A 26,506-nucleotide genomic window follows, 5' to 3' on the forward strand; every position below is an offset into this window, starting at 1 on the left:
CAACTTCAAATAAATGAATCATCACATCAATTATTAATAAATTGATATATACTTTATTATGCACAAGAGACTAAGATGACATGACACTGTGGTTATCAAAACTGTACACCTAGGCATTTCCACAAGTTTCTGAAATACTGAATGCATTAAGAAATACAAATGGGGTGTTCAGACTGGCCACAGGTATTAGCAAGTGAGTTTCTCCCATTCTTTGATTTAAAAAAAAATCTGGCACTTGGATCTTAAAGAAATGTAGTTATTTATTTGAAGGTGATAGTATTGTGTTTGGAACTGGTAGGAACATGGCAGCGAAGATCTGATAACACTACGAACATCCCCGTGAACGACAACCAACAAGGCAGAACAGTCACCTCGCACGAAGGGCTGTCAGTTCAACCAACAGTACAGTCTTCTTGTGAAGCATGAGGTAGATATACAAAACAGAAAGAGTGGTACATACAGGAGAGAAATGGTTAGAAAAGGGCAGAGGGAAGGTTACAATCATCAACATCTACAGACATTTTGCAAAATCCATTTCCATGTGGAAAATGCTACAAAAATAGCCTAACACAGAAAGATCTGATTTCTTGAAATAGGGATATAGTAATGTCCAAAACCAAGCGTTGTAAAAGATTAGAGTTAGTGATTAGACAACGCATGACACAATGAGCAATCTACTTCGGAGTTTAAGTACGTTACTAATAGCTTTTACAGACAGAAGGTGTCCCTTTTAAGCCCAGTCCTCCCATTCATACATAAGTCCCTCTGCAGCCGATTCCCCCACGCTGAGATTTCCCACCGAGCCCGCCCCTCCAAAGCCCAGCTCTCAAGCCCTCCACTGGGACAGGAGCGTGCCGGTGGCTTTGCAGTTGCGCATTCCGGAGCTTGCCACACCACACACAGAAACTTGCAGCAGAGACAAATGGCTGCTAGAAAAGTAGAGCTTACAGGTGTCTCGGCACTCTGAACTGCAGGCAGCTTCACAGCTGCTGGAAAGTACTACACGTTTTTGTAATAAAGCTATTCACTGGGAATGCCCGGGTTTGGTGTTCTCACTCTCTTTCTCTCTCTCTCTCTCTCATTATTGAAGCAGAAATGGCTGTTCCATCTGCTAAGTAATTACATGTAGTTTTGGTAACCTCCAATAGACAATTAATTCAGATTGATTAAAATTTCTGAATTAAATAGCTGAGTACACCAAGTTCAGCTAATTTAAACTGTATTTCAAATACAAGTCAACAAATTGAATCTTTGATCTTTATATATTTTTTGGTTTATCTAACAGTAAATATAAATCTGTAAATTATTTTAAAATTAGAGTAAATTTTTTGATAAAAAACATTGATAATGCAGCATGTTTCTCTCAAAAATATACAATCATCTATTTTACATAAAAATTTTCAACCTGTCCATCCCAACAACCAAATCTAATACTTCCTATGAGAAACTACTTAATAAAAAATCTGAGGAAGGAAAGGGTTAAAACAGGGAAAAGCATTTACAAAATATGTAAATTTCACAGTAACTGAAATTAAACATTTCATATAGAGTCACTTACATTTGTCTAAAACATTTAAATATATCTTTATACAGAAATTTAATGTAGTAAAATATAGCTATGATTGAACTTAAAGACTCTAGTCTTCTTTGAAGACATCTTTAAAGACTTTACACATAGAATATGCTTATACAATACATTCTGCTGAAGGTTAGGCAAAGCGCTTTCTTTTCAACCACACAGGTAGCACATTCATCCTCCCGACACCTGGTAAAAGAGCCAATCCTGCACACCCTTAAGCATGGGGATAACTATGCTTGTGTGACAATCCCGTCGATGTTGTCAGGGCTACTCATTGGCCTGGTAACAGAAAACACTTTTCACACGTGTAACTCAATACACCGACTATCTCCAAGGACTCTGAGAATAGCTATAACGCGTAGAGTCGAGCATGTGCTTGTACTAGCAAGGACGAGGCATGTAGTTACTCGCATGCATAAATGTTTGCAGGATTAGTAGCAGATTTGATTTAAAGTGAGTAATATTGCGCCCGATCCTGGGCAATTACATCTATTGCATATCTTGCACTTTGACCATCCTGGCATCAGCAAGGCACAGGTGTAGAATCAGCAAAAGAAATCTGCAGCTCAGACTTCAGAGCAGACTATCACTCTAGTGTAATGAATTCCCTTCTCCTCTTGCAGAACACAGGCAACCTTCACTAAAATTAATGAAAGTTACTCATCTCATTTTTAGAGGAAAACAATGCTCATTTTTCCTCAAAGGAGAAGGATCAGTAGAACACATTACAATTACAAAGTGGCAACATAACAGTCAAACAATTACTCATTGAAAGTGTCTTTTTTCATTTGGCATCGATTCAAAGGTCAAGATATGGCAATGACACCAAAAAAAATACTGTGACAATTAGTACCTTTCTGCCATTTCCATATTCTGACACCACTTTGGGACTATCCAATTGCAGTGTTCTTACAACAGTTTGACACAAAGAGCTGCACAACTATCTCAAGAGAAGAGCTTCGTTTTGATAGGCAGTGTTCTGCATAAACAACAGGCTCTACTGTACATTCTTTGTGCCCCCCAAACCATCTCTTATTTCAAAAGGAATTTGGGTTAGTTATAGGATTAGAACCAAATAATCTTTATCTCCTCTATCTACCTATTACAAACCAAAAAGACAGTTGGGTTTGGGGTTTTTTTTCTTTATATATATATATATATATATATATATATATATATATATATGCATGACATATTTTGTGTATGGAAGGAACACTGAGCTAACGTCCCAATAGTTAAAGTGGTAAGTTAGGCTTTGGATACTTAGGTATACATCTCTTTGCATAAAGACATTGCCATTAAAGGTTCACACACATCTATGTTAGTGCACAAGAACATTATTTGTCTTAATATTTGTGTGTGTCCATTTGGTATAGTAGATTAAAAAAATGTCTTATTGCAGAGCTTTGGCCCAGAGAACAAGAAAGGAATGTTAGAGTGTGCTCTTCTCCGATTAGCAAATCAATGCATATTAAAACAAAACTACCTGGAACAAACCTGAAGCTGCAAACACAACAGGAAAGCAAATGAGATGCTGTAGCTGTGTAAGCTTAACAAAACAAAGGTTACTCAAAAGTGGCTAAACATAGCTGAAGTAATAAAATGTTATTAACCAAAGAGATCTGACCTTAAAGCTTTCTGGCTTAGACAAATACAAAACCTTTGACCCAAGACCATCTTTGTTCTGCTTATCTTGTTGAATTCCCTTGATGAACACCTTGTGTCAATGAGAAGGTTTAGGGAAAGAAAAACGTCAAATAGACAAAGCAGCATTTTTCCAAACTGGCATAGATTTCACATTGAGGGCCCACGGACCCCTACAACAGGTTGCAGTACTGTAAAATTAGTAGCTTTGTCACATGTAGCATAACATGCTATAGAAGATCCAACAGACTGTGTTTACCCATGCACTGTGTGCACATACACACACTCACACGCACAGTGGCTTCCCCAAAAGAAAATCAGTCTTTTTTTTTCTGTAGAAAAATCCCTCCTTGTTTTTTTTTTTTTTTTCAAAAGGAATCAAACCAATCCTTTAAGTGTAAAAAGCTGATGTCTGCACACAGTCCTCTGAACCTGCGCACTCCTGTGCTGCTCCTCAGCTGGGCTCCACTGGTGTTAGGTCGCACTGCTGCTGGAGCAGGGCGTGCTCTGCGTGCTGCCGATGCTGTGCGTGGCGCTGCTGTTCTCCGAGGCCGGCGGGGACGTAGGGACCTGCTGTCTTCCCGCTGTTTCCCCTGAGGGAAAGGGAAGAGAAAAAGCGGCGTCGGGAGAAGGGAAATTGAAAGCGTTAGTTGTCATAGAAAACAATAATCCATTCCTTCCCAGCCTTCCTCCGCTGGTGGTTGGCGTTTCCATGCAATGAACACTGGGGGTGACAGACCTCAAAGAGTACTGCTGAAAACGGTACTGGACTATGGCACCTTAGCATTGCTATGCAGATAGGGAAAATAATACTGCTGTTTTCTTAAGCACTTTGAAAGCGGCTGATGGAAACTACCAAGACAGACACTGTTCATCTTCTCTTGTCAGCTGTCACTCAAATCGGTCCCGTTACATGACTTAGACCAGTTTCATGGAAAAAGGCCAATGAAATGTAGGCTTTAGTTTTAATGCCAGTTTATAGAGCAGCATGTTTACTAAAGTGGAGCTGAAGATAATGTTCTTCAATCAGCTGGATGCCACATAGCTTGAGACATGGCCAGTTTTTGTTGTGTAGAAAAACAACAGACAACCCTGCAAGCTTGACTTGATTTACTCCGAATATCACACGCAGGAAGTTCCCCTACAGCTACCACAGTGTGTGTAGCACTTCTAACCTGTAGTGAGAACAAGTCTCACCATTTCTCGCTAATTGTTTACTGACAATAAATTAAAAGCCCTTTCTTATCTGGATTGCCAAATCAAGCACTAGGAGTTACAGCCAGATGTGTGACTCCCGATAAAACCTAGATTTTTGTCTGCTCTCCTCCCACGCCTTCTGCACCTGTGGCTGGGATCCTATGGAAAAAATCCAGCTCTCAACTAGCATGGAAGTAAATATTGCATGATTATGTGAATGCTCAAAAGATTATGAGGCCACATAGGAAACCATTAACTGTGGTATTTTTTAAGTTACAGTGCTCAAATCTGCAACCGTAGTAATATTACAAAATAGCCTCTTCAAAACAGATGGCAAGACTAAGTTTATATAACGTGCGCTGCGGCTGCCCCCTCCCTTGAGCTCCTCTCTCAGGATGTGAACCTGTGATCTCAGCACAGCCACGCCGACAGACTGCTGCTGCTTGAGCTGCAGACCAGCCGTGGCAGCCAGCACCAGCACGGCTGCTTTCCCAGCAAAGGAGCAAGATGGAAATGTTTTGCTGGATCACGGGCAGGAATGACTGGGAAAAATCAAAAGGCTGGTACATCTCCTGCCTAATGAGTTTACAGTGACGCAGCTCTCCTGCTTCACATTGCCTTAGGTTATTGAAACCTGACGCCACAGGCCAGGTCTGCAGAGCCCAGTTTTTCTTCCCTGCTCAGGATTTGGTAGAGCTCCCATTTCCCAACGACTGCTTCAGCGACAGGTTGAAGGCTAGAGGCACAGCCTGCATCCAGAGGGTTACCAAGCCAGGCTGAGCCAGCTTCCTCCCGTGGGAGCTGCTCTGGCACATCCCCATGCCCTGTGTGCTGCTGCCCAGCTGCCAGAGCCCCAGCTCCTCGGGAACACGGCTGCGGAGGAAGCGTGCCTTTAACGCTTTCTGTCTCGGGACGGAAAATGTCCTTCTGCGGCTGCTCGGTATTCAGAGGTCTGAGGATTTCTCACAGCAGAGGTTGCAAGTGCTCTTTGTAATGGAAACCAGCGGGTTCGCTGGGAGCTCACACCACAGCTGTAAGTGCACGTAAAGCCCCACAATGCACAGCTCTTGCCTTACACCCCACTGGTTTAGGAACAGGGAGGAAAGAAAGGATGGGCAGGACAGAAAAACAACAAACTAAACCACTAAACCACATTGCTCAGGAGGCCAATGAAATGTTTAAAAAGGGTGTCAGGATCTCACTCTTGAATTCAGAGCTCAGTCCGGCATTTACTCCTGTGAGCAGATTTTGACTCTTTCTCAGTGGAAGAAATAACTACATAGCTCGTCCATCAGCAGTGGATTTCTGCTCACATGCAGCAGGTCAGAATCTACCCCCAGTCATCTGCAAATAAACCGAGTTTCAGCTCTAACTTGCATTGGAAATAGCTTTGCAACCCATCAGAATAAACTGTATAAAATCACTGTCTGTGTCACAGCGCTGTAAAAGCTGTCGTAAGCCTTGTTTGGATGCCTTCCCCTCCCGGCTTGCTCCCTTCTCCTCCAGTTGTTTGTGTACAAGTCTTCCTTCCTTTTGTACTACAGGATGTGTTTATAGAAGCAGCAATAAGCAAACTCCCTTTCATTAAAACAAAACAAGTGAACACAAACACCAGAAAACAGCGGGGCAGCATGGGGAGAAGCTGCTCAGCCCCCGCAGTGGGGCCCCCGGCCCCCCGCAGCCGCCCGTCTCACCACCCACACGATGACACACAGCCTTGCGTCAGCCTCGGCATCACAATACAATCTGTATGCATCTAACCATGCACTCATTTATAAGCTAAACACATGTTTTTATTTTACGACAAAGCAACAGGCGCAGTGCCGGAGTCCCCGTGCGAGCCCAACAGCTCGCTCTGCTCCTCCCGGCTCCTCCGGAAAGCGTCGTAGGAGCCCCCTCCCCTCCGCTGCAACTCAGCTGCCTCTGCAGCACCTCATTTCTAGAGCATGATCAGCAGCTGTATGTACCACCGTTTCTTGGGGAACAACAACAAATTCTCAATGTCCTGAACGAAAAATATCCAGATCACAGTGACGTTATGAACAGAGTCCAGCAGCTATGTTCGGACGGGCTGATTTTTTCCACATTTGATTTCCTCAACACCTAGCTAATCTGTAGTGAAGTATTGTTAAAGAATATTCATGAAAACAATGTAAAGAAATGTAAATTATCACTGAAGAGACATTCCCCATCTGTCTTTTTAATGTAAACAGCTTTATGTGTAACATGTTACCAAACCAGAACTGCTCGAAATGGACATGTCCCATCTATTGACAGTAAACAAGCTTGTACCCATCTGAATGCAACAACATGCACTTTATTATTCACACTTAGGAAAGCTGCCAGCTGTACTCCCTGTCCAGGAAGTCTGAATGTTTGCTTTTCTATCTCCATTTGCCAAATATAATTGGTTGCTATGTCAGTTTATTTTAAATCAGATCCCATAAAGAAAGGAGAAGTGGGGGAGGAGAGACGCTTTTAACTTCTCAGATTTTGGAACACTGTATCCTCTGCGTGGAGAAGGAAAGCACACTTTCTAAGAGCATGAAGTGACTCTGTAACACAGTTTACTTGATTTAACGGTCTCCTTAACTAATCAGGCTTGTGCATATCCCTTCCTAAACAGTCAATTATTCCTATTAAGACAGATATTACATTGATACATATTTATATGGTTAAATTTTGAAGGGTTTCTGCATCCATGCACACTGAAAAATTTTTGCTGCTTCCTAAGACACCCAGGCAAACTGGGTTAATGATGGCAAATCTCTGCTACTTTTCTTTGCCCTTGGGTCCTCTCCAGGCAGGACCAACACCACTGTGGAAAGCTTTCAGGCACCTTCATGTCCTTTAACTGACTGGAGAAAGGATCAGAAGTATGGAGTCCTTTTGCAGAAACGTCAGCTAAAAATCCTCCTCTGTTGCTATAATCCTAGCTTCCTGCCTCTCTTCCCCTAATATCTTTATATCTTAGGACATCTGTAATCCACGTTAAGTTGTTTCAGGGAATCTAGAGTATTCTAAAGCACAGTTTTGATGCTTTGGCAGAAAATTTTCCATGACTGAAATCAGCAAAAGCCCTACATGAAAAAAACTCAACACAACAATCCTTGTCCAATATTTGTAGTTCTTTTCTGCTGTCAATTATTTGATATTTTAATGTTAATGGCCTATCAAGATGAACAAAACAGCTCATTTGTGTAAAGCTTTCTCCATTCTAGAATGAGCCTGCCAGTAGAGACATACTGATAAAAGTGTATCAGCAACCTTCTTACTACTGGCAAAAAGGTGGCCTTTTGCTGTATTGTATATAGCACTACAGCAACAGAAATATCTGACTTCTTACATCTCAGGTTGCCATTCTCCACCAGCAGTAGCTTTTGTCCATGCTCCGAGTATCACCAAAACACAGTTTTAGAATGAACTAATTTTCCAAACTTTCATCTAAATTATGTCTTAGAAACCCAGTGCTACTTGCAACAAAAGATGAGATTTCAGAACACAATTCAGCAATGCACGAATTCTCTAATGGCAAAAGACAACCACTCTGCAGTTAAATTTAAATATTTTTTTTAATTTTTTTCCTCCTATATTTACAAAAATAAGCAGCCAGCTCCAAAATGTTTCCACTGCAGCTGGATTATCTTGTCTGCCACAGCAGTGGCCCTCTACAAGACTGTCCCTGCCTTCACTGCACTCTGCTGCAAGTTTTGTTTTGTGGATACAAGATACTACACACAGAAAAATTACATGCACAGGATCATAGGTTCACTTTCACAATGCTTTGAAAATCTCAACCAGATAACCTTCTAGATATTTTTTATCATTTCTGTGATCCTCTGATCTGATAAGTTACAACGTCCCCTTCCTTTCTTTTCTTTTGCCTGGCCTTTTTCTCCACTTATTTTCACTTCTCAAACGCACAGAGCAGCTGCCCTCTCCACTACTTGTACGTGGTCACTATGACTGATGCACTTCGTTAATATAATTCTTTTAATAGGATTGGTCCAAGACCTGTTGCTGCTGAAGGATTTATCATGGCTTCCCAGTGTTCCTTGACTACTGACACACAGTGTGCGTCTATAGATGGTTCTGTATATGAACAGAGATTGAACTTCCACAAATGCAGGGCCAACAATATTAATTTAACAATTGTTTTCATTTTTTGGTACCTTCTTAATGTACACATTTACTCATTAAAATTGCACTTACTTTTCTTCCACAATGTTTCAGTAGTATATGAGGCAGAATTGTACTATTTATACATATTATCACAATCTTCAAATTTTCCACATTTGCCTCAATTCCAAACAAGCTTCATACACAGCTGATGCACTGAGAAGTATTAAACTGCTTATACAAAGTAGTTATACTGCCAACTGGAAAAAACCCACAGTTTGGTTCTTTTTTCCAAATTTATATAAGCTCCTGGGTCTTAATATTTACAGAAGCTCTGACCCCACAGGGCCGGATTCTCACTCCTAAATAGCTTCCACGAGGTTTTAGATGCCAAAAACACCCTGCAGTGGCCTATGGGAGCATTCCAGTACTCCAGAGCTGCACAGGTTTGCAGGAATGGACCTCACATTCTCCCCACTCCCCTGGCACTGAGACCTTGGCAGGGTCTCGCAAGGTCAAAAGCAGAAGTAGTTGGGAGCCCGGCATGCTGTAGGGATCCCGAGATAGCCCCTAATCCACAAGCAGCCAAAGTCCGATGCTGCAGATCAAGGCTCCAACAATGTCCAGTCTTTGTCTGTACCACCGTGCAGATTACGTGCAACAGAAAGCTCCCCAAACTCCCTCTTCTTCCACTCCATTTCTGCTAACTTAGTTTAGTATGGAAAAAAATTCTGAGGAGATACTGAAAAATTATCTATGCACAAAGGCTATGCCAATTCAGGCACATTCCTGGTTATTTGGTTGGACACAATTAAGGGAAATTACACACGACTTCTACCAATTTAATGTAACAGTTTAAGAACGGGAATAAATAATTAGGGCAAAAATTCTATGTAATCAAGGCCCACAAAACATTTTCAAGTCTAGTTATATTCAGAATATGTCTATGTAAACAAAGAATTCTCTGTGTCTTAGTCCTTGTATTCCTCGCATCACATTCCACATCACATCAGCCTAACTTTGTACTGCAAAACTTTTTTTAAAAAGGAGTATGGGAACCAAAAGGGATCCATTAACAGAAATGTTAACTAACTGTGAAATACAGAGATGGTACTAATGATAATGCACAAGCCAGGAATACTCAGTTTTACTCGTGTCCCAGGTGAGTTTTCAAGATTTGCGTTTAAAATTATTTTAGCAAATTTTAAATCGTGTTCCTAACGCATAACACCTCCCTTTAGGGAAGGGCGGGTATCACTCTGCTGATATGCACAAACATGCTTATGGGAGGAGCTGCTGGAAAACACCCTAGTAAGAACAGAGAGCAAGAAAAACAGTCCAGGATAGCCACTGCTGGCCCCCTTCCTCTTTCCTTCCACCTTGCAAGAGTTCAGACCATACCGCATTTCCTGCGGCATGATCTGCACTGAGGTCTGCCAGAGCCCTCACACTTACCTGTGTGAGAGTAGATAAACCAGAGCGCTCCTGTTAGCAGGGCTCCAATGACAAACGCCGCAAAGGCAATGCCCACGACAGTCAGGGTGTCCAGACCGTAGAACACAGCTACAAGTTAAACACACAAAATAAGGACTTTTTATTTTCAGTGGCAAATAGTGTTTAACAAAAATTCACCCTTAGACTTTCATGGAAAAGTTTTTCAAAAAATCATAGTTAATTAAGCACCATTTTAAGGAACAGACTACCAGATTTGCATCAAGGAAATAGAAGTGATGCTTTCAGAGACTGGCTTCAATCCAACCAACTGTTCCATATCACAAAGCAAAACCCCAGGCTCAGCACACCCAAATCTGGAAAATGTTGCGAAAATTCAGCATTTTCAGTTGGCTGTTAATAACTTGTTTGCAATTAAACATGCATTTGTCTTTAAAATCTGTTTTAAAAAGGCTGAGAATTTTGGCAAAAGATGTTTTTCATTTAAATACCCTGACATTCAAGCAAACTTTCCCCTACATCTCCTGCAAGTTCAGTCTGAAATCTAGGTGGAGAACGGAACTGCTGTTAAGAGGGAAGAGATGCCAGCAAAAAGTCAGCAAATGCATTAATAGAAACAATTGTTTTTCACATTTGGCAACGCTTTCAATAACTGAAATTAATTCCAGAACACAAAAATAGAACCACACACACACGTGCGCACTAACCACTTTGTAGGGGAGAGGCCCTTTTGCAGCACGATTTCAAGGATAATGGCATCTGGTTCCTGGATGTGTTGCCCCCCTATGTTAACCATCTGAAGACAGAAGCTTTCATCTCCTGTGTTTTTCCTTTTGGTGACTAGAAAGGCTTCAAAACGTAATAATCACTCTTTTAGCAATCATTTGGGGAAATGTCTTCTTAAAAAACTGATTTTTAGTTTCAGTACTTTTAATGTCTCCCAGTGCACAAAATGGCTTAGGCCAGTGAATAACATTTTATTGACTAAGCTGGCCAGGAAATGAGCTGACTGGATCTTCTCAGTACTATCCTTCAGTGGAACTTCAGTTCTCAAAACACAACCAACACTCTCACTTTACACATTTCTGCACCCAACAGATGCCCCTATGGACATCCCCCAGCCCAACAGCTCCCGAGATCCTCAGGGCCATTCCCCTTTTCCCCTTTTGACAAATGTCTTCTCCAGCAGTCCCTGTTGGCAAGGGCCTTCAGGACCCATTTCTGAGTGCCTGCCACCAAGTTTGCATATGCAACACCTGACAGATACTGACTTAGACGGTTTTTCTCCCATTTCTTCTGTGAGGCTATTTCTGATTCCTTTGGCCACATCTGTTCATTGTAAACGCAAACAGAAAAGACTCTGCTAAACTCAGCTGTGTTTTCCACAAGGCCCCAGCCAGTGTCCTCTCCTCTTAGGACCAAACGTAGTGGAGAGGTGAAAGTCACTTGGATGCTGAAGTGTTAGAAGCATGAGTTCTCATTCCCCTTGTTTTGAGCAAATTTAATCCCAAAGACATATGGACAGGAGCAGAGGAAAAAAACCTGTTTTGTACTTCCTCCTCTAATCTTCCCTTTTCTCCTTTCATTCTCATTTTTGGCTACAAATCATCTTCACCTTCCTGTTTATTATTGTCTTCTAGTGCTGCTTCTCTCCTTTTCCTCCCTTCCTGGGCCAGTAACTGACCCTGGTTAATTCACTGTGCCAAGACAACAGAAAAAACAAAGAAATTAATCCATATCAAGCCAGTCATCTCATCTGCAGCATGACCTGGTGCCAGAGTGACTGGGGATGCGGCCAGCTGCAGTGCGGGGTAGGCGTGAGGCTTTGAGCAGGACAGCGGAGCTCCCTAAGACGGTGTTGCTGCGGGAACCCTGGCATGGGGAAGCAGTGGCCTCAGCAGAGAACGCGGGAAATAACACACACACCCCAGCAAATGAACTTGCTAAGGCTGAGGCTCTCAATGCTGTTTTCCCAAATCTGATTTTCACATACGCAAAAGGTCACAGCCCTTCTCTCTAAACGCTGATGGGAATCTCTCAATCAGCAATACAGTCAGAATTCTGTTCTGTCCCAGAATTTAACACACACACACACACTCAGAAAGCTTGAAGATAATTTTCTTCATTGATCTAATACTTCATACACAAAAGTTTAAGGCTTAAAAGAGATTTGTTTAAGAGGTACTTACGCGGTTGTCTCACATTTGGCTTTGGAAGGGAAGGATCTAATTTAAAAAGCAGAAACCATAAAACATTAATCAGATAGAGTTCCCACATACAGCCTACAAACTATGCAAGCAACCTTCAGGATCTAATCTGACAGAAAGACATTAATTGTAATTTTTAGAAACCAGGAACTTCAGGAAAACCAGCGCAAATTCCATAATCTCGCTCAGCTCAGAAAAATTCTATTTGTATATTGATCATTCCTCAGAGGAACATATCTACAGCACAGTTCATGCATCATGTATCTTGCTGGCAAGTACACTGCAACCTTTCCCACCCAGATGTCATCAGGTCTGACCCACAGTAACTCTGGTTATCCCCTCTTAAAGACCACAGGTTGCAAACGCTGTTTTAAGCGGATTACGTTCATCTGACTACTCACTGATCACAAACATGAGTTACCAGCATGCTAAATCACAAAAAAAATATTAAAAAAAAAAAATCAAACACTGGCTATCATCTCTAAAGAAAAGTCAGTATTATGGCAGGATACACACTACTTTGTCCAAATTGCATGAATGTGTGGCTTCATAACATTTTCTTCAGTCCTTCTTGGTATTCTGTCTTGGAAGTTGGGGTTTCAGTTTGTTTTGTTTTGTTTTTTAATTATATATAGGAAATAAAACATCATAGCTATTATATCAAAGTTATTATTTTTGGCAAGAATATCAAATATCACCACCATTATCAGCATGTAACAGAAAGAGACGAGTAAACATATGTTAAAAAATTAAGAATTTTCCCTTCTTTTGCTTAACTGTCTTCTCTTATCTTTCTCCAAGAATGTTACCTCAGGCAGAAGAGCCAGAGATTTTGGCTTCAGACTTGAGGACCTGTTTGGTTAGCTGCAGTTTGCTTTTGGATTGTCCAGCCACCTAGGGATCTCATTTAAATTCTGGCATATCTGAGTGTGTTCAGTGCAACAGCTGTAAAATGATTTGACTAGATAGTACCCCAATACTTGTTTTTGTATCTTTAGCAACTGGGGAAAAAAAAAAGTTTAACTGCTACATAAACCTAGCGGCTCAAAAATACTGAAAATATATTTATTTATTTAAAGTATTCTTAAACAAAGACTACACTTCTAACTTCCAAAACCCAAATGGGAGCACTAAAGTGCCAGCAACATCCTATAAGATCATTAGGCTCAGAGATACACATGCCTACAATATCCAAAAAAGCATTTTATTCCTGCACTGCATTATTGTCACTTGTTCTAACACACAAGTATCCCTTCCACATCACTCTCGGCAGGACAGTAGGAAACAGGTGGAACCGTAGTAGGAAACAGGTGAGAACACAGAGTGGTGCGGGGGGTGGGGGTGTGTGCACACACAAATGAGCTGGAAAGTCATCAAGCACACATAACAGCAAAAGCATAACTGAACGTAAGACTTGTGAGGAGGGCTGGACTGAAACCAAGGAGCACTGCACAGTACAAACACGGGTAAGGGGACTATCAGATTGTCCAAGCACTTCATCGGCATATCGCAAGTGCCAAGAAAATGCATTCTGAGCTGAGGCAAGAATGCATTTCCCGTGCTCGTTCTGTCACTGGCCTCTCTACAGAGAATATAAAGTCTGCTAATTAATGACAGACTGTGTAGTCCATTATCAATTCTCCCTGGTCATCCAGTTCTTACATGTATTTAATGTGGTTTGCTCAGAGCAACACAGAAGCAGTGGGAATCCTTGGGGTCTAGGAAGAGCACCTAACTTAAAACATCAGCAGCCAGCCTTTAGAAATTATCATGATTTTCTATACCTTTGTAGGACAGAGGCACTTGACCTCCTTTCTATGACCTGTCTCCTTTTGCTGTAGAAATAACCACCTAAAGTTTCCACCCTCAGCAGAAATCTGAACGACATTGGCAGATTATTTCAACAGCATTTCATTTCCTAGCATTTCACTGGCCATCCATATGCCTTTCACTGAGGTGGGGGAGAGTATGTGTGTGAAATGCAGGAATGCAAGGGGAAAGAACATAGTACGGAGTTAAGTTTTAGACACTTCCATTGGGATTTACTGCAAGAATGTAAGCATTCGAGCTTGTAAATAACAAAATCAGGAGGGGAGGAAGAGTTATTGTCATTTAGACATACACTTATGATTTCTATTACAGTCAATGACAGTCATAACCTTATGCCTGAAGAAAAAAAGATGACACCTTTGCAAACACCAGTTTGTTCTGACTTTTGAAAAATGTCAAGCACATGACTTCTACATTTGGCTTGGAGAGCAGATCCAACGGCAGTAACTCACGTAATATGGTTTACAGCAATGAAAGCTGGCCTGTTCACATGAAAGAAAATGAAGAACACCACCTCTGAGATGTAAATTCTCCCGTTCATTAATGCGATATAATTCCTCCTCCAAATCTTAGGTTCACGTGTTGGCCAAAAATGCCATTTGGGTTTTAGAAAGGGGTTGCTTGATCCACTGCAGAACAACTGCATACCAACAAAGCTATGTTGTTAACGTGCCACTTTGTCTTATGTCTGAAAGCTGTGATATGCTGGGGAGATTTCCACCAAACATCCCACAATTAGACTAAATCACCCACAATGCAACAAAATACTCTATCACACTGCTGACTTGTAACTAATCTTTACAAATTTCGCTTGTCTTTGCACACTAAGACCTTGTGCCTCTGACAAAGACAACATTCTGAGTGGAGCCTGAGACGGAAGCTGAGCACAATGCTCCACACATCGAAAGGGTAAGAGGGCTCAGAGTACGAGTCTGTTTATTGAAAGCTGAACTTCAGTTGCAGGATTTACTTCTTCCCAATCGAGTAACCACTAAAAAAAAAAAAAAAAAAAAAAGAGAGCTTTGCAAAAAAGAAAGAGCGCAGAATCAGGCCCAAAGCACGGTTTTAATTGTACCACACTGATAGATCAAATACTTGCCTTTAATTCATCGTGGATTTGATCTGTATTAACAAATTTGTAAAAAAAGCCCCACAACTAAACAAGAGCTGACTTGCAGAATTACACAGGAACAATTGTTGCTTATGTCCCCTAGCAATGCTGCATGGTACTTTAAATTGCTCAAAGACTAAAAAGCACGTGTTGTACAGCAGAGGTTAAAGGACTTCCGATCCTCATCCTTTGACGTCCTCCAAAAAGCATTCCAAAGGTCAAACTGCCTTTGGACACAATTGGAAGATTTTGATGTGCATGTGAAGCCACTGAAACTTCTGATTAAACTCCCATGCCAATACAAAAAGAAAAGACAACGCACGTATATTTTCTTCTATGAATGCAGCAAACCATGACCGATGCTGTTGTCAGAGGGATTCACTAAGAAAAACTTTCAAATTAAATGAAATGGTGAAAACAGTTCTTATTTCCCATCATTCACAGGGCATATTCTTAAGCTGGAGTACAGTCTCAGCACGCCATTTAGCATTATCTCATAATGCTCTTCAGCCTTTCCAACTCTGACCAGTCTCTAGACACATTCGTGTTCTTTTGCATAAAGATTACATAATCAAACAAGCCCCACCAAAGTGGAGCTAAAATACCTCTCTGCATCTCATCTTTTGCTCTTAACAGTTTAACAGTTGAATGAGTCTCTCTCTTGTGGCCACCTCTTTGCTTTACACACTTATAAGGCTTTAGCATCCTCAATACTTTGTCACTCCATTGTTGTTATTCCTAAACATGTATTTACAAGCACATTAAAGAAATTATACAGCAGGGAGCAGAGCACTGCCTTTGATCTCTGGGCAACAAGAAGTTGCTGGAATCACTACTGCTATATTCACGCTTCTGAAACCCATATCGTTGTGTAGTATGGTATTCCTTTCTCAAGGCCTGGCAAAAGCATATATCCAGAGATCAGTAAAGACAGTTAAAAAATGGCAATGAACTGCCATGATGATTATTGCCAGGGAAATGTAGGTCGTGCAGCGAGGAAATTATAAAGGCAAAAGCCCAGCTAGAACTCACGCTGGCCACTGTTGTAAGGGACAACAAAAAAATGTTTTTACAAATACATCAACAACAAAAAGAGGGCCAAGGAGAGTCTCCATCCCTTATTGCATGCAAGGGGGAATATTGCCAACAAGGATGAGGAAAAGGCTGAGGTACTTAATGCCTGGTTTGCATAGTCTTTAGTAGTCAGACTGGTTATTCCCAAGGTAGTCAGCCCCCAGTGCCGGAAAATAGGGAAGGAGAGCAGAATAAACCTCCCATAATCCAGGATGAAGCAGTTAACGACCTGCTATGCCACCTGGACACTTAAAAGTCTATGGGGCCAGATGGGATCCACCCAAGAGTGCTGAGGGAACTGGCAGAGGAGCTGGCCAAGCCACTCTCCATCATCTATCAGCAGTCCTGGCTAACAGCGGAGGTCCCAGATGACTGGAGGATCACCAACGTAACACTCATCTACAAGAAGGGCCGGAAGGAGGATCCTGGGAACTACAAGCCTGTCAGCCTGACCTCAGTGCTGGGCAAGATTATGGAGGGCATCACCAAGCATTTGAAGGACAACCAGGGGATCAGGCCCAGCCAGCATGGGTTCATGAAAGGCAGGTCCTGCTTGACCAACCTTGTCTCCTCGTATGACCAGGTGACCTGCCTAGTGGACAAGGGCAAGGCTGTGGATGTTGTCTACTTGGACTTCAGTAAGACCTTTGACACTGTTCCCCACAGCATCCTCCTGGAGAAACTAGCTGCCCATGGTCTGGACAGGTGTACTCATCACTAGATAAAGAACTGGCTGAATGGCCGAAAGTAGGGAGTGGTGGTGAATGGAGTTAACTCCAGCTGGTGGCCAGTCACAAGTGGTGTCCTGCAGGGCTCAGTTTTGGGTCCGGTCTTGTTTAACATCTTTATCAATGATCTGGATGAGGTGACTGAGTGCTCCCTCAGTAAGTTTGCAGATGACACCAAGCTGGGTGGGAGTGTTGATCTGCTTGAGGGTAGGAAGGCTCTGCAGAGGGATCTGGACAGACTGAATCGAAGGGCTGAGGCCAACTGTATGAGGTTCAGCAAGGCCAAATGCCAGGTCCTGCACTTCGGTCACAACAACCCCATGCAATGTTACAGGCTTGGGGAGGAGCAGCTTGAAAGCTGCCTAGCGGAAAAGGACCTTGGGGTGTTGGTCGACAGCCGGCTGAACATGAGCCAGCAGTGTGCCCAGGTGGCCAAGAAGGCCAATGGCATCCTGGCTTGTATCAGGAATAGTGTGGCCAGCAGGAGTAGGGAGGTGATTGTGCCCCTGTACTCGGCACTGGTGAGGCCACACCTGGAGTACTGTGTCCAGTTTTGGGCCCCTCACTACAAGGAGGACACTGAGGTGCTGAAGCATGTCCAGAGAAGGGCAAAGATGCTGGTGAGGGGTCTAGAGAGCAAGTCTTACAAGGAGCGACTGAGGGAGCTGGGGCTGTTTAGTCTGGAGAAGAGGAGGCTGAGGGGGGACCTTTTGCTCTCTACAACTACCTGAAAGGAGGTTGTAGTGAGGCAGGTGTTGGTCTCTTCTCACAGGTAACTAGCGACAGGACGAGAGGCAATGGCCTCAAGTTGCATCAGGGGAGGTTTAAATTAGATATTAGGAAAAATTTCTTTACTGAAAGAGTGGTCAGACATTGGAACAGGCTGCCCAGGGAGGTGGTGGAGTCCCCATCCCTGGAGGTGTTCAAAAAAGGTGTATATGTGGCAATTCAGGATATGGTTTAGTAGGCATGGTGGTGTTGGGCAGATGGTTGGACTTGATGATCTTAGAGGTCTTTTCCAACCTATGATTCTATGTGTAAACAAATAACAACTTACAAACACAGTATCACCACAAGATTATACAGTGCCACACACTTGGAGTACTCCCTCGTTCCAAGTGTCTGTATGTTACACAATATATAATATATATAGCTTTATTAAACAGTTCAAGCTCATTTTCCTACCTTCTGGTTTTCCTTCATGTGTTATTACAACAAGGGGCTTGGTGAAGGTTTTCTTGTTGTGCATCATGGCCAAGATCATATCGACATTAAGAGAGGTGCAAGCTTCATCAGGAGGAATGCACTGCGAGTGGAAAAAGTGTGTGAGGTTAGAGAGTCACCCGTCTACCAGGACAGCTGTGCTAGCTGCACAGTTGTCTCATTATCAGTTTTATCCTATATTATTTACCAAACAAAAAGAAGAACCTCCAAATAACCCCTGTGTAATGTACTGGCAAAGGTAATTCTTAGCTGTGCTTCAGGAGGCAACCTTTGCCTCCATCAAGGATCCTCTAACCTTTATGAGAGTGTTACTACTGAACTTCAATGGTAGTAATTATTTGATTTTAAGACAAATGTTTTTTAAAAATCTGGTAGCCGAAACTGTAGCCACCCACACATGTTGACCAACAATGACACATCACCTTTAAAAAAAATACATTTTAAGGGGGATGTGCATAAACCCCAAAGTAAAAATAAATTCCACATTCTTAGAACACGTACTTTAACCACTCATTTACAGTTTTTCCACTAGTTATAAAGCAAAATTTGGCAATTCTGTTCTGTAACAATCAGATTGCAATATTATCTGATATTACGCAGGTCTTTGGAAATTAAAGCTAACATTGTCTGGGCTTTGGATATGGATAGCAACAATAAATCTGAACCACTTGTGTAATAAAAAGCAATTTCTATTTTTCTCATGTAACCACCTGAAGAAATTTAAACAGAAGCCGTAAATTATGCAACCAAAATGCATAGCATAACTCTTATCTACTAAAATCTTGAGCCTAGAGATATGTTCATTACATCAGTTCCATAGAAAACTGTTTATTCACTTCAAAGTTCAGATGAAAAAAGTATTTTATTTTCACCTAAATCAGAAGTTTAGACTTGAATAAATTACTGACCTTTGGCAGTCCTTGAGTATCTTTGTCTTTATTTGTACACAAAGTCAACTCGCAGTGAAGAAAGAGAAGTGAGATGTTGAATATTGGTTTAAACACAAAGCTAAATCTTTTTTTGTCCTTCTGAGCATATGGTATCGGAAAGTTCACCTTCTCAGTGCTGTAGAATTTAACAGATTCATCTTTAGGACAAATGTTTTCTATAATGGTGTAGTCAGACATTCTATCTGGATTTGAAAACGGGGAAACAAAGCATGTTTGAATGGCAAAGCCCAAGGACCTGTCAGCTTTAGTCACAGACACCTGCATTAAAAAAAAAAAAGAGATAGCAAGATCTCAGAAATTACATTCTTATTTCACATTTCATTAACATTTTCAACAATTTTTTAAGCAGTATTCCAGTGCCACTTCCAATCTGAACTATTTTGAAGACTAAATGTTAAGGGTAGACTTGTCAAACAGACAGAATATCTGTGGTTTCAAAACCAGCACCCATTTAATAGCATAACCGTGCATAAATACAGCAATCCCTTATTTTTCTGAAAGCAGATGAAAAACCCAGTCCAGATCAGACACATCATAATTAGCGACTGCCACCTGAGATGGCGCTGCTTCCCTCAGGCACACAGACTGTAACAGAGCTGTACGGAATTACTAATTTCATAACTTTGTATCTGTTTGAAACTTAAATGAAAAAGAGAAAAAAAAAAAGCAACAGACAACAGAGAACCCATCCCCAACCAGGAGAGGAATGCAGAGGCAGAGAGGAGGTCACGGTCTGATGTGTGGGTGGCATTCCTGGACTGGGGGGGCAAAGGAGCCTCTGAAAAAGCCACAATTTCTTATGAAGCAATCCTTTCAGTTTATTTTAAGTCAGAAATTCATATTCTTTTATGAAAAATAAGTAAGACTCCAAACTTCCAGGGCACCGATGTTGTTCAGCTGGACTGGAATGCAGACAACAAATACTACTGAGTAATTAGGAAAAAAATTAAATGGAATTTTAACAAATGAAGCATGTTGCTCTTAATAAACAGCAGAAGTGTTGTGCCTAACCATTAACACTGCCTGATGAAAACAGTTCCACAATAAATAATTTCCTTCTTAGAAGAAATGTGCCTTAAATGTGTACTTCATCCGTATGTACTGCATGTATATTTAAGGAAGAGCCTGCCAAATTTTCCTGTGGTCTATACAGAAATTTTTGGATGCTATGAGTTGTGCAGCGAATGAAGGCATTTCTCATTTTTTCTCTCCCTTATACATGAGCAGCTATCAAATTAGAGATGAAGGGATGTGCTGAAGCATCTAAGGAAGTTATAAAAAAACAAAAAAAGAAATAAAGACTGATGAATGGAAGTCAAGCCACAGACACTGACAGGTAAACAACCTGATGGTGTAAACTAGTTAAAATAAGAGATTACGGCAAGCAGGACAGGCATACTACAGTAACATGAAACACCATCAGGTAAATAAGAGGATGATCGGTATCTCAAGGAAAGAATAGAACTACAGGAGGAAGGTGAGACCAAAATAAGAGAAGAAAATGACAGTAGAGAATAAAGAAAAAAGCCAAAAGATTCAAATACAAAAAATATTTTTAGCAGAGAAGGAAAAGGGAGATATAGAAATCTTACAGACTATAACCTAAACAATTCATTGACCAAAACCCAAAATATATTTGTTAATAACAAAAGCAAAACAGAAACAAACAAATAAAATCCGTGTCAGCTAAAAATGGAGTCACTGAAGTTCAAAACTGATACAGATTTTCCACTGTGCAAGAAGGAGAAACAGGAAAAAAAGGCTTCTGCCAGTACAGGTGATGAAGAAATCAGAACATCTGTCTGAATAAACAGCTCCAGAATCAGACACATCCAGAGGGCTCGGAGCCAGGGAGATTCATCCCAGATTGCTGAAGGAAGCAGCTGGTTTTATCCAAATGAAAAAAATAATGCGTCTTTCATAAACGTATTCTGAACTGAGTGTGATTTACTTTCTTTTTGCTTCAACTGTCTTAAGTACTTTTCGCTGGGTAGAGAATAAGAGAGAACACTGAAACGAAGAAAACTGCACCAATGTCAAATGGGCCACTATGCTTCTGTGCAGTGTGGGCTCACAAAGAGGAACTAACTTGGGCAAGAGAAACATGGCACGGCATTGCTTCAGGCAATATACTCATTTGCCTGGTCTTCTAAACCCATAGCTCACCCCTTGTGATTTATTCATCTATAAACTGGTGATACTACTTCATTGCCAATGTTGTATTCATTAATCCCTACCATTACTTGAAAAATACAAAATTCTGTTCATATGACTATCTTTAGAAATACTGGCTGTATCAGTTCTAAATTCCCCAGATTTCATAATCAATTTAACAACACGTGGAAATATTACCAGGTCCAAAATGCACTTGAAGTCAGGGGTACCTGGCTGTTCACTTTGCTGGTCTTCTTTATCTAAAGCTGTTAGATCTCTTATGTGTTAGCATTCAAAAGGATTATAATTGATGTTTCTAAGTGAATCGGAGAGAGACCAGAATCTGTATTAACTTTGTAACCCGAGAACACTAGCATATGCAAGACAGACTTGTAATCATTTTTTACATGCCTACATCTTTCAGATGAGGATCAGGCATATCACCCCATAAAATGAACCCTGAAGCCTTCATCAGTAAATGCCAGTTCAGAGCTAGGGGTCAGAGGCCACCTTTAAGTTCTGCACGGAAAAGCAGATTTGGCAAGAATGACTAATTTACCTTGCAGTTAAAATCATCCATTTTGCAAGAATCCTTTGGTTTTGACCCAAAACATTGTCCTGCTTCTTACTCCACAGTTTCTATTCTCTGCAGCCACCAAAGAACCTACCTGTCTGCCTAAAGCAACTGCACAACGAGACTTTCAACTGACAAGAACAAGTTTGGCTCAGCTGCACGGCCTTTCAAAGTGTTTCTGTTAGTCTGAAAGCCTTTTTCAGTTTGTTACCTCTACATATATTGGCCCATTCTCAGCAACAGAGAAGAGTCCCTGGGAGGGAGCAAGGAACAGATCTGTTTTGTACAGCTCCATGTTGAAGGTCACATTGGTGATGTGTGGTTCAGGAGGCCAGAACATGCCTCTGTCATCCTCCGGCTGGTGCAGCGTGCAATTAAACTGAAAAGAAAAAAAAAAAGTACAAAACATCCTGAGTCAGGAGTGGTAGCTGGACAAGGACAAATTTGGGGTGTACAATACAGGCCCACCCATGTTGCGTCTACTTAGTGCAAATCTTCAACAGGGTCACAAGAAATAGAAGTGAGAAGCAGTATGTTAAAAGAAAAATTAATTGCTATACAATTAATGACATTTATGTGAAGTGTTCATTACAACAGGCATTTCTCTATTGTCAGATGCAAACCCAACAGTAACATACCGCTATTTCAGGCCAGCTTGAGAAAGCAACATCTCCCTCATCAGCATCCCCTGGAAATCCATTATCACCTGATTCCATATCATCATCATCAAAGCCGCTGCTTTCAGCTGGTGATGACAGCTGAATGACAATCTGCACAAAAGGTATTGCAAATGCATAAAATTAGGTGATAACTGAGCACTCTCTCTTCATGGTTATTATTATTGTCTTCAGAACAATGCAAAGGCCAAAAAGAAGTGCACCAGCTAAGCAGATGGTGAAAGCATGTCTTAAGCAGCCTTGTGCTGAGCATGTAAGATATGTGGTTATATTTAGAGAACACCCCTTAGGTTTTTTTCCAGAATTGAGAGCCAGCAAAGACACTGGTCTGGGTGCTGGTGTCTGAATGAGCAGCCTAGCATTTCCATTCTATTTCTGGTATTTCTGTAACCAACACTGAAAAAAAAAAAAAGGCTTTCTAAAATGATTTTTTGCAACTTACAGTTTTCCTTAATGCACTCACAGAAAATCACGGAAAGTGTCAGGGTCATTAAAGGATTTTTTCTTCTGTTATTTGCATATTTTTTTCAGAGATGAACACCCAAAACCACTATGTCCCTTTCTTCATTTTTCCCTTTTTTGTTTTCCTCTAAATTTCTACTAAATTGCTCCCCCCCCTCTTTTTATTTTTCTCCTTTGCACACTCCTCCATTTCTTCACCTGAAAATTCCCATTTTGTTTTCCCTGCATTCTGCTTCTGAATGCCCTGCGGCTCCTCAGCTAGTCCCCTCCCTTCCAGGACTTCATCTTTGTTTTCCTGGACATAGAGCAACTGCTAAGAAGCGACATATACTCCATTTGAGACTCCACTGCATGATATTTATTGTTTAGGAGAAATGCTCCCAAATTCTGAAAGATACCATACATGATTCAGAGTTTAAGTGAGTAGCCAAGCCTATTAAAAGACATGACGGAGGGAGGAGGCAAATAGCCATTTTACTTTGGGCCATAATAGAATATAGGGACAATGACAGTATCTAGCTCCAGACTCATACTATTCTGTAGTTTGGAGATGTTTCTATTCACAGTCTTGGTTTGGGAGCGTTTCTAAAGTTAGGTGCTACAGACTTGCCAGTATGGAATGTTTGTAACCAGGCAAGGTCAGATCAGATTGCCTTAGTTGTGTTTGGGTTGGACCGCAGGCTTTCCATCATTTGCCAAGGTTACTTCTATGTACTGGAAAGCTCAGCAAGAGAAACGTGTCATTACTTTCCAACTCAGATTAGCTGCACTGTACTCAAGCTCATAAGCTGAGATGGTATGGAAGCAGTCGCTTAGAACCTAACCGGACTCCTTAGCATCCTTACTCATATACATGCATTCAAGAGTCCCTTCATCATGTACATCAACTGATAGCAAATACAAATCCAGATTATAATGAGAAGCATACACGGATAATGTATTTTCCACGCATTTTGAGAACCTTTTCCACACACAATTTTTGAAGAAAAAATTTTCACTTAAAAGAATTCAGCATATGAATTAAATGGTATAGCTTTGTGCAATTACAAAACTTCATTCCTATTCCTCCTTACAGCTATGCAGTACTACTTATGTATGGGTACGTCAAAGCTGCAGAGAGAAAGCTGGTGCAACTTTTCTGAGACTGGTACAGATGGTCCCCGAAGTGCAGCCATGCAGTTTCGTAAAAGTATTTAACTCCAACTCCTCCTTTTTCCTTTGGGATACTATCTGACCACAGGAGCACACTGAATGTGCAGCCTTCATATTTCCTTGAATACAGGGACTGTAGCTGCAACTAGGTTTGCGCTAGACAGGAAAAGATCAGGACGCCTCCTTTTTGCTAAGACTTAAGCTAACTACAATGGCTTCCTTGTACCACTATGATGCGCAGTGCAGAAGGCGGCTCCTCTTTGTAAAATACTCACAGAGTTCAAATAAACAATCTTGTTCAAGATATATGCTGTCCGAGTCCCACATTTGTTCAGCAAAGACTCCAAAATGAAGTGGGTACCATTCATCCTGGCTTTGCAAGAGTGATCCAGCAGCGAGAGTTCTGTCCTTGCGTAGCCGCTAGCCTGAAACAAAGGCGCTTTGTAAGTGGCTGAAACACAATTGTGTTCGGCTTCTGCTTAAAGCGCAGCTCAGAATACTGTTCATGACTGCTGACAGGAGGAAGTGAAGTTCATTGTACCAACATCCAGGGAAGGTCACTCTCAAAATGCTGTTGTACATGACAGACAGGCAATAAATGTAACATGGAACAAAGAAAACAACAGGTTCATTATTAATCTGCCCATTAGTAACGCTGACTCTGTTTGGTCTGAACTGAGCTAAAAATGCTGTCTGTATCAGGCTCTTTTCCACAATGCAAATGGATGCCAGCAACCTGTCAGCTGGTAAAGGCAGATCTACTCAGGTCTCACACAGCTATCAAAAGGGGCTTCTTTGGAGACTGAAAACTCAGACTGATTGTTGAGTACAGTAATTTTTTGACAGAACCAACCCTGCAAACCTTAAATCTGAAATCCCTCTACAAACTGCCAGATTGTTGGGAAGAGGAAACATGACCCTGAGTTATGGCAAAGAATATCTATAGTATAGTTTCCTCACCAAACTATTTTTTGGGGGTTTGGGTGGTGTCGATCTTAGAATTTTATTTTTTCAATCAAGATACAAATAAGAAAATTTCTTCACCAAAAGGGTTATTAAGCAGCGGAAGAGGTTGCCCAGGGAAGTGGTTGAGTTGCCATCCCTGGAGGTATTGAAAGACATGCAGGTGTAGCACTTAGGGACACTGTTTAGTGGTGGACTTGGCAGTATTAGGTTAACGGTTGGACTTGATGATCTTACGGCTTTTTCCAACCTAAATGATTCTACAATTCTATGAAACAGTAGCCTGACCAAAAAAAGCCTGACAAAATTGGAGAGGAAGAGATCACACTAACCTGCAGAGAGTCTTTTTCTACAGCTACTGTCATGACTTTGTCATCACACTTTATTGACAGGGCTACATCAGCACTGCCCTGAACCTCTTCCGGTCCTTTATGTTTTGAGAGGGAATGCTCAAAGTCATGATTTATTAATGAATCCACTGAATCCCTGGATGGGAAGATTCCTTCTCCCACTGTGTCATGTCTTCCTCTGTTAATGTGAAAAGGAAAAGTCAGGCCATCACTTAATGCAGGATTCTTTGGGGCAGGCAGTGGGTTACCACCCAGCAATTCTGTCAGCTCCGGAGGAAGTGAATGGTCTTCTTCATCATTCATCTCATCTAAAAAAAAAAGAAAAAAAAAAAAGTAATTCCATATTTTTCCTAGAAGTATTCAGAACTAATCATTTACATACAAAAAAAATATTAACCAGAAGGGAAGCTCGTGAAGGACATCCAAAGCAGCACCTTTGTATTTTTCACATAACTAGACACAATTCCTCCGCTAACGGTTTAGTTGGTACTGAGGCATCTAATCTTGGTATAATTAATCCCTGCTAGAAATCTGCCTCATTAAGAGTCAAAAATAACCTTCAAGGAACAGGTGTATTATACGCAAAAGGCAACTACAGAGGTAAAAGAAACATTACATTCAGCAAATACACTATTTTAGTGCTGTTGAAATAGCCTAAGTACTAATCATTGCGGAAAGTCTTCCATTACCTGCCCCATCACAAATTCAGTCACCCTGCTGCTACTTACATAACCAGAGTGAAGTTAAATGAGAGTTAGCTTTACACTGAGTAAATGAGAACACTAACTATCTCTTGGCTTATACATGCAACTGCTCAGGACAGAAATTTCAACATCTGGCCCAAGTAGATAATTATCACTCTAACCCATGAGAGTGGATTAAAATTAACGTGAACATAAGCTTTATCAAACATAAAACATAAACAGCATTTTTAGTGGTTGAAATTCAGAATTAGTGAAAAAACAAATGCAACTCCACTAGCTTCAATGGACCTGGATAACTTTGCATCAGCAATGACTTCGGACAAATCACTAAATTTTTTTAAATGGTTGTATTTAT

General features: G+C 41.2%; 1 protein-coding gene across 1 annotated transcript in view; it reads right to left on the reverse strand.

The window, feature by feature from the left end:
- Window positions 1–242: 242 nt before the first annotated feature.
- TGFBR3 (transforming growth factor beta receptor 3) overlaps window positions 243–26,506 on the reverse strand; it is a 126,005-nt gene continuing 99,741 nt past the window's right edge. The window contains exons 9-17 of the mRNA XM_075424894.1: window positions 25,430–25,755; window positions 24,410–24,559; window positions 22,482–22,613; window positions 22,055–22,222; window positions 19,074–19,373; window positions 18,127–18,247; window positions 12,181–12,216; window positions 9,995–10,102; window positions 243–3,816 (exon numbers count right to left, since the gene is read on the reverse strand). Coding sequence (XP_075281009.1) covers window positions 3,698–3,816; window positions 9,995–10,102; window positions 12,181–12,216; window positions 18,127–18,247; window positions 19,074–19,373; window positions 22,055–22,222; window positions 22,482–22,613; window positions 24,410–24,559; window positions 25,430–25,755 — 1,460 coding nt within the window. The 3' untranslated portion in view covers window positions 243–3,697. The remainder of the gene's footprint in view (window positions 3,817–9,994; window positions 10,103–12,180; window positions 12,217–18,126; window positions 18,248–19,073; window positions 19,374–22,054; window positions 22,223–22,481; window positions 22,614–24,409; window positions 24,560–25,429; window positions 25,756–26,506) is intronic.

The sequence above is a fragment of the Opisthocomus hoazin genome, chromosome 6 (genome assembly GCF_030867145.1).
Source record: "Opisthocomus hoazin isolate bOpiHoa1 chromosome 6, bOpiHoa1.hap1, whole genome shotgun sequence".
In the NCBI taxonomy this organism is placed as follows: Eukaryota; Metazoa; Chordata; class Aves; order Opisthocomiformes; family Opisthocomidae; genus Opisthocomus; species Opisthocomus hoazin.